The sequence below is a fragment of the Punctularia strigosozonata genome (genome assembly GCF_000264995.1).
Source record: "Punctularia strigosozonata HHB-11173 SS5 unplaced genomic scaffold PUNSTscaffold_27, whole genome shotgun sequence".
In the NCBI taxonomy this organism is placed as follows: domain Eukaryota; kingdom Fungi; phylum Basidiomycota; class Agaricomycetes; order Corticiales; family Punctulariaceae; genus Punctularia; species Punctularia strigosozonata.
This window is the reverse complement of record NW_006767459.1, coordinates 26,676-34,399: the sequence shown is the minus strand read 5'-3', so window position 1 is coordinate 34,399 and position 7,724 is coordinate 26,676. Positions and strand designations below refer to the sequence as shown.

The 7,724-nt window shown below is 54.5% G+C and overlaps 3 protein-coding genes across 3 annotated transcripts; 2 read left to right on the top strand and 1 right to left on the bottom strand.

Annotated features, from left to right (window-relative positions):
• Positions 1 to 768: 768 nt before the first annotated feature.
• PUNSTDRAFT_139548 (uncharacterized protein) lies at positions 769 to 2,199 on the top strand (the record flags this gene model as incomplete). The annotated part of the gene is made up of 8 exons (XM_007389263.1): positions 769 to 806; positions 871 to 947; positions 1,000 to 1,039; positions 1,095 to 1,173; positions 1,233 to 1,278; positions 1,329 to 1,403; positions 1,471 to 1,512; positions 1,565 to 2,199. 8 exons carry the CDS (start codon positions 769 to 771, stop codon positions 2,197 to 2,199), a joined length of 1,032 nt encoding a protein of 343 aa, XP_007389325.1.
• Positions 2,200 to 2,791: 592 nt separating this feature from the next.
• PUNSTDRAFT_139547 (alpha/beta-hydrolase) lies at positions 2,792 to 4,190 on the top strand (the record flags this gene model as incomplete). The annotated part of the gene is made up of 8 exons (XM_007389262.1): positions 2,792 to 2,884; positions 2,995 to 3,168; positions 3,227 to 3,248; positions 3,305 to 3,365; positions 3,418 to 3,547; positions 3,600 to 3,731; positions 3,792 to 3,885; positions 3,940 to 4,190. 8 exons carry the CDS (start codon positions 2,792 to 2,794, stop codon positions 4,188 to 4,190), a joined length of 957 nt encoding a protein of 318 aa, XP_007389324.1.
• Positions 4,191 to 4,672: 482 nt separating this feature from the next.
• On the bottom strand, positions 4,673 to 6,250 carry PUNSTDRAFT_139546 (uncharacterized protein; the record flags this gene model as incomplete). The annotated part of the gene is made up of 3 exons (XM_007389261.1): positions 4,673 to 5,425; positions 5,911 to 6,046; positions 6,105 to 6,250. The coding sequence occupies 3 exons, from the start codon at positions 6,248 to 6,250 to the stop codon at positions 4,673 to 4,675; spliced, it is 1,035 nt and encodes a 344-aa protein (XP_007389323.1).
• Between the last annotated feature and the right edge of the window lie 1,474 nt (positions 6,251 to 7,724).

Below are 7,724 nucleotides of genomic sequence, written 5' to 3'. Positions count from 1 at the left end.
CTGCCGTAAGATATTCGAGACCAAGGACCAAATACAGCTTAGATTGTAACTTGAATTTGTAGTCTATACCGCGTCGGAGTCATGTACGTTACCATAAGAATAAACCCAATGTGGGATTATAAATACCAACTCCATTATGTCCCAAACTCGCACATGACGTATCGACTACAATCTAGACTTATTGGGCGTAAAAAATCCAGAATTGGTTTTAACACAAATGTATACTTGAAATATCGACTGAGGTTTCAACCGGCCCTAGATTTCAAGTCCAGGCGAGTCGCGTGTTCAATTCACGTTGACCGTACACTGACCAAACTAAGTAAGACCGAAGAACGGACGATGACCGACATCTCCGTGCTGTGCCAGAGCCATGTTCGCGCACCGCTGCGAATAAACATAGGCTGTCGCGGGCTGGTAGTGGAGGTTCGGCGCCGACGCGATGCCGCTTCCGGCTGGCCGGTCATCGAAGCTGTGGCGAGATGACTCAGACTTTCCGTTGAAACGGTCCCCTGGCTCCACCTCACCACCAGGTGCCGATGCAATCTATCTCTCATTTGCACTCTCTTACTCTTATGACGACGCGTGCCGACGGTCTGAAGCGCCGTCACAACAGCGCGTTGCGACTGGGAGGCGGCTTCTTCTACAGCGTCCGTGATTCGCGGACTCGGGGTCCAGCCTGGATTGCATAGACTGCTCTGTACACATATATAGCCCTGTCCCAGTCCAAACCTGATCTCCCTTTCTTCCCCTGAACCGCAACCACGACCGATGGCGTTGCGACGGAATGTGTTCGTGTTAATTACGAGGTCAGTCATCCTGATGAACCCATCGTAATCATCATGTGTGCTGACGACTGTGGCGGGCGATTAGTGACGAGCTCAGCCCGACCGTTCGTGCTTTCTTGAACATTCTCAAAGAGGACCCCAAGATCGCCCTCATATGTCATCGTAACTGACATCAACCTCAAATGCAGCTGCGGGGGGAGCGATGTTATTGAAGTGGGCAGTTTCCTTGACCGAGATCTCGACTCTCAGCCAAGGTACGCGTGTCTTCGTGCGCCGTGCTTGCTCTCTGGCATTGACGTACCTAACAAGCTACGAGATCCTCTGCATCTTGCAGGAGGTGCCCCCTATAATCGGGAAATGGGATACCGAGAAGCTTCTGCAGCGACTGGTAAGTCCCCATTGAAAGTTACGCGTTACTGCCTTTCCTGAAGGAGTTGCGGTTGACAGTGCGAGAAACCGAGAGATATAGTCACATCCGGTAGTGCACGCGAAGGTGATTGTAATCACGGCTGAAATAACCCATGTCTGACCTGCAAACTGCAGTCATGGCCTCCCTTGGAATTTTCGACGGTCGGACGGTTTCATCCGGGAACTTACCAGTGGGCGTGGTGTCAAGCTGTACGTGGAATCGTTTGCAGTAGACTTGTGCAGTTATTGATACGCCCACTTTGGATCATCGTGGCAGTCCCGCAAATCCATTGGGAGTCGGACGAGTTCATACGCGACAGTATGTTCTTGCCGCCTTTGAGTTCCGGCATGCCAATCTTATACCTCCGCAGTGCATATATGGACTTCCGACGATTCCCCGAAGTCCTTGCGGAATATTGCTCTGCTTCTTCCATACGCGGACGATCTGCGGGGGCAGTTGCCGGTCTCAGCCTTCAACGAACCGCCCTTCTGGATACAGAGCCCAGGTCCGCAGACGACGAGGACGGAGTCTCCGGGCGACCGACTCGCCGGGCTGATTTCCACCTCTCCACCCTCGAAGCAGAACCGAGTGATCCTCGACGCCGTCCAGTTTGCCATCCGCCTGGCCGTGGAGGGCTCCATCGACGCATGCAATGAGATCATCGGCTGCTTGCTTCGTGTCTTCCCCGGCGCACCCGAGCTCCTCCTAGACCGGTTCAACGTGCGGAGACCGCTCGAGTTCCTTTGGGACGCCACCTCTCAGCGGCCCGCGTTCGTGCCCTGGCAAGCGCCGTCCGCGGCGGAGCTCGACGGTTGGGACGCGGCCAAGCGCGACGGTCACAAGCTGCCTCCACGGGATGAGTATGAGAACGTTCTGGAGTCGGTCGCGCTCCGGATCCGATACGGTGATGCATACCTTCGGCCGTACACTCTCGCCGGCGCGGTTGCCATGGCCACGGACTCCGGAGATGACACGCACGCGCTCCAGTGGATGGACATGTTGTAAACGCGAGTTTAGTGGTGTACCAAGTACATGGATCTGGCGGACGCGTACATGTACGCCCCTTGCAGCAGGTGTTGTATGCAACGGGGGTGACGGAGGCCGTTGTGCCTGGGGGACTTCGTCCTCTTCTTTATTGTTATGCGAGCTCATCGTAGGTCTCTACAGAAGCCTGTAATACGGAAGAATGAGGTGCAAGGGCAAATACTGAGAAGTAATGCAGCAGAAAGCTGTCCGAGAGTTTGAGACCCAGTGAAGTTGGGCGTGCGAAAATAGACTATGAATCCGAATTTGATCAGCCCAAGTCTCTGCCTTGGTACATAATACGGTGAAGTCCTCCGAGCATCGTCTTGCATATTCACGCAAACATGAACAGTTTGAGGTTCGAATGCACCCCTGGAGCGTATATGACTGCTCTACTCTGCATCGCCCCCGGAGGCAAAAGAACGCCAAGGCGAAACCTACGTTGCATTCACATGCTCGGCTTTTTGGTAACCTGGTTCGCCGGTTCCGGCTTTGCTTATACTACTTTCTAGCGGTTCCAAACATGCACCCATACCACCAAGCGCAAGAGATGCAATCCACCTAGATCTTTGCAATGGACCCATCTGATCCCCTGAGCTTCGTGCATAAATCCACCTTGCTCTCTACCGGTCGGCAATATCACTACGTCGATCAGCTGCCCCCGAACGTACGACCATGCATCGATTGTGACGCTCGTTTGCGTGCATGGGTTTCCCGATCTTTGGGTACTTGGGTGCTTATGATGGTCTGTTTCCTACTAATGAACTGACGTCTCAGTATGGCTGGCGCTATCAAATCCGCCCTTGGGTGGAACGCGGTTACCGCGTAATCGTTCCCGACATGCTCGGTTACGGCACTACAGACAAGCCATACGATGTCGGAGCTTACACGACGAAGCGCTTGTGCGAGGACCTTGTCGCTTTGTTAGATCATATTGGCGTACGGAAAGCGGTGAGTCCTATTTTCTCCTTTGCTCTGCATCATCGAGGTCATTGATCATGTTGTATAGGTTATGATCGGGCACGATTGGGGTGCACCCACGTTCTCGATACCACGCTATCCAACGCTAACCATGTTGTCGTTGCAGGTTCTTTCACGGTTTCGAGGTTCGCTCTCTGGCACCCGGATAGGATCATCGCACTCATCCAGTGAGTGTTGTGAGCTAAGATTTCACTATGGCAATAATTTTTGGGTTGCCAGGTTATCCGTCCCGTACACTCCTCCAGCTCCCGAGTACATATCCGTGGAAGAGATGGCTCGACGTTACTCAAACTTTGCATACCAAGTCTACTTTGCGGACCCATCGTCCACGCAAGAAATAGAGGACAATGTGAGCACTAACGGTGTGATCCTCGCGTGCCATCTCACTGGTGTTGTTATAGCTGTTCGCGTTTTGGAGCCGCGTGTATCGCAAGCCAGGCAGCGGTCATGGGATACTGTCACCCGGGAGTCGTAAATTAGCTATGGCCCTCGATGACGTACTCGAACCAGATGGCCTCCTGCTGACCCCTCAGGTTCGTCCACCTGATATCAAGGAACGATGACAGCCAGAGAAGCTAACGCTCGGCACGCAGGAAACGCAATATTACCGCCCCTTCTTTGAGGGGGCGATGAGGGGGCCACTGAACTACTATCGTACTGCAAGACTCCGCTTCGAGGAAGAGAAAGGTATGGACAACGTTTGGAGATAGGTGGCGCGCTCATTAATTTGGTCTGTGTCAGCGGCCAACTTGCCAACCACCCTACCCGCTTCGCTACCAGCTCTGCTAATATGGGGCACCGAGGATCCCACCTGCTTACGGCCCGTCGTCGCCCGGGCACACAAATTCGTGCCATCTTTGCGGGAGGTGTCGGTGGAGGGATGTGGACACTGGATCATGATAGAAGCGAAAGATGCGGTGACGCAAACCGTGCTCGACTTTCTCGACAGTGTCAATCTTTTAGGAGAAAGACCGGTCGCGGCCAAGTTGTGATAGAGATAGGTCGCTAGGACCAGAACATGTTCTATTTGCTCAGGCGCTTCGCGCGCTGGCCAAGATGCGCAAGTTGGGGTATATGCAGTCCGAAGTACCTGCAAGTTCGATGCGAATAAGTTAGGACTATAAGAGTAAGCACGCGTCAACGCGTCGTAGTAACTCCGTCAAGAAGGGAGGTAAAGCGTCAGAGCAGCGTGAAGAAAGCGTGAATGACAACGTCGTGAGAACATAGCGAGAATGGAGTAAGCGTAATGGACGATAGACTAGCAGCATATGACATGGAGACGAGTCGGGGAGAGCAGATTGACGATACATTCGGTTTCAGGATCATGATGAGACGGGGAGGAGATGAGAGAGCATAGACAGCGTAGCAAAAAAAAAAACATAGGACAGCGTACGAATTTTGAAAGAGCAGACTTTGATGAGCCGTCCCCCGAAGGGTAGGTTTCTGAGTGTGATGTTTTCCCTTATTTTTTTCTTTACCGGAAGCTGTAGCCAAAGCCGACGTGCTCGCTGGCAGATGGGGGCCGGACGACCACATCGGGGACGCCCGCGCGGTTCATCAGCAACCCGCGCTTCTTCGCCGTCTCCGACCGGGCAAGCTTCAGAGGCTTCAGACCAGCGTTCGTGTTGCCAACCTCCGCGAGCGCTGCGTTCTCCGCAACGGGGTCCATACCCTCTTGCAGTTTCTTCTTGCGACCGAGGGTGAGAGGACGGACGCCGTGCGCGTTCTCCGTCGACATGTTGGTGTTGCGCTCCTGGAGCAGCGAGAGCGGACGAAGGCCGGTAGGCGACGATGACTGCCCGGACGGCGGCGGGGACACCTTACCCTTGTTCGCCTTCGGCTTGAGCGGGCGAACGGCGCGGGCACCCCACTGCGCAAAGCGACCGGAGGTCGACCTTTGCACATTGGCGCCCTCCGCCGGAGGGGCGTTCTCGTCGCCCGATTTAACGTAAACGATGCTCGAACGCTTGGACTGCGGACGCTCCGTACCGACAGCGGGCTGGTCGTCGGATCGGACGTAGACGATGCTCGACCGGCGGGTTGAAGCAGTGGGCAGCGGCGGGACCGCTTCCTGCGCCACCTTTCTCGCGCGCGCCTTATGGTCGTGCGGCGTGCTCTCGGCCTGCAGGCCGGTGGCAGCGTCCCAATCGAACAATGGTCCCAACAGTAGCGAGTTAGGCTCGAGGCCACCCGCCTCGGTGTGATGGGCGTTGTCGGCGAGCGCGCGCTACAATATGTGAGTAAGTAAAAGGGCGCCAAGCGCCATGTCCGACTGCCCCACAACGAAAAACAAAACGGCAGACGAAGCCGGCTTAGCGGATCAGCGGTCGGCAGACAAAGCCGATGGCGCGGATCAGTCGCCGGCATGCGGCGCGGCGCGGCGCGGACGTCGGAGTTCGAATTTGTACGACATTGCATTCACAACATACAAGTACATCCCTGAGGTTTTTCGTGAGATGTAAGACGTTCGTTAGGGTGCGCAGAGTGCGTATACTCGTATCCTTGCATCCAAAGAAAAAACGAGTGCGTTTTGACAAAGTTGACGACGGTGTTCGATATACGGTAACCGCGCAACGTAGCGAGCGCGGAACGAGCGGAAAAGGAGACGCGGGGGTGGGGAATGGTGATTGGAGAAATAATACATGATATCTAATAGCTGGGACGCTGTAATACGGTCAGCATCGCGTTAACGAGTTCGCGGAAGCGACACACCGTTCGACAAATCAAGACGAAGGGAATGTGAACGCGATGTTCGTAGTGAACGCGGCGGTACTTGAAGTCGGTGATTTCGGCAGTGAAGTGGGGACTCTTCATCTTCTGGAGGCGGTTGGATCCTGAATGATCAGTTCTGGGGAGCCAATCCATCACATATGCTCAAAGATCTGACATTGAACAGAAACACTCACCCAGTTGCCACCCAAAGCTCTCTATACCCAAGATGCTCATATTTACATCTAATCCAGCATCTGATACACTCTTCTGCATCATTCTTCTTGTCAGGCTTGGTCTTGTAGGCATCCTGAGGCCAGATGATGTTGATCTTCAGACTCATGTTGGGGCCAAGTAGTTTGAGCAATAAAAGGTGTTAGGGAGCAGAGATGTTGCCAGAAATGCTGCAAGTTGATGAGTCCACAGGTTGTAAAGAGTGTGTGTGCCCAGGGTGCAGCCTGTGGTAGAGGCAACCAGAAGATGAATATATCACGCATTTTTGGCGCATTTTGGCGGCATTTTCTCGCGAATTTCAAGACATTTTCTTGAGCTATCCTCATCTGGTAGACCGCGAAAAGAATCGAACAAGCCAATAGACCTTGACACCTCGAGACCGCCCGAAAACTGCCCAAAATCAAATGGATATGCCGTGCTGGTCACCGTACTCGGTTTGGCATCGCCGATTGGTTTGGGTATGTTCGTTGCTAAAAGCACGTCCAAGAAGCATTGCATTCATAGAGATCGTCGTGTTACGTTAAGTACATCATCGTTGAATGCGGAGCATAGCCACGGATGTATATGTCATTGAATTGCCTGGTGTCTCCTCCTGGGCGACCAGCGCGGAAAGATAATCATTGAACGGCGTAGTTTGCACTAGTACTTCGACTGCAAGGGCATATGGATGGTGGACAGCACGATAGGTTCTGTGATGGCGATGTCGGCGGCGTATCAATGTGTAGTATCGATGTGTAGAACCGAGGCAGCTAGTAAGGTTTGATGGCCGTTCCGGATGACTGTGACACAGATTCGCAACGGGAAAGAAGAATAGAAGTGTCGTGCGGGCGCGATCATGAGCGAAGTCATGACCGTAGTAGCGTCTAAGATGGAAGCGGAGCCAACGGAAGCGGAACAAGGTCGTGGCAATGCAACTACGGCGCGTGGGAACAAGACACGTGGACACAGAGGGCTCCGCGTCACCCGAGTCACCTGATCCACGCTTATTGGGAGATAGGGGACGAGCGAGGTACAAGCTCTGGCCGTGCTCCACAAATGAATTCTCAACCGTCGGACCCATATTCGCATCGCGATCAAGCTCTACGTGCGGAGCAAGGCCGGGGCGATTGTTGTCGAAGCCGATACTGATGCAGCCTCCTCCGTCGTCTGCAACCTCCTCCGCCCGCTGTAGCCCCTGAAGACTGACAGCAAAGGCAGCGCGAGCGAGGCGACGGCCCTCCCTGCCCGTCGTCTTCGCAAACTCGCGCCGTCGCTTGGCGCCGAGGGGCTCGTTCAGCTACGCCCCATCGCCGCCATTTTCGACGTCTCCCGCTTCGACATCCTCGCCCTTGCCTACGGTCCCTACTTGTGCCGCCTGCGGCCCTTTCTATCTCCGCCTTCGAAGGCAACGCAATGCGGCCGTCTTGGCGAACCGCGCACTCCTGCTCATGATGCAAAGCGGCTAGGACGCCAGCAAAGTCGTCACTCATGCAATGAACCTCATCCCGCTCCTCGTTGCACTCTACTTCCACCGCCCGACGTTCGAGTCCGCCCTCCGGGATGGCCTTCACCTGCGCGACAACGGGTTTGGCGCCGTACTGCTG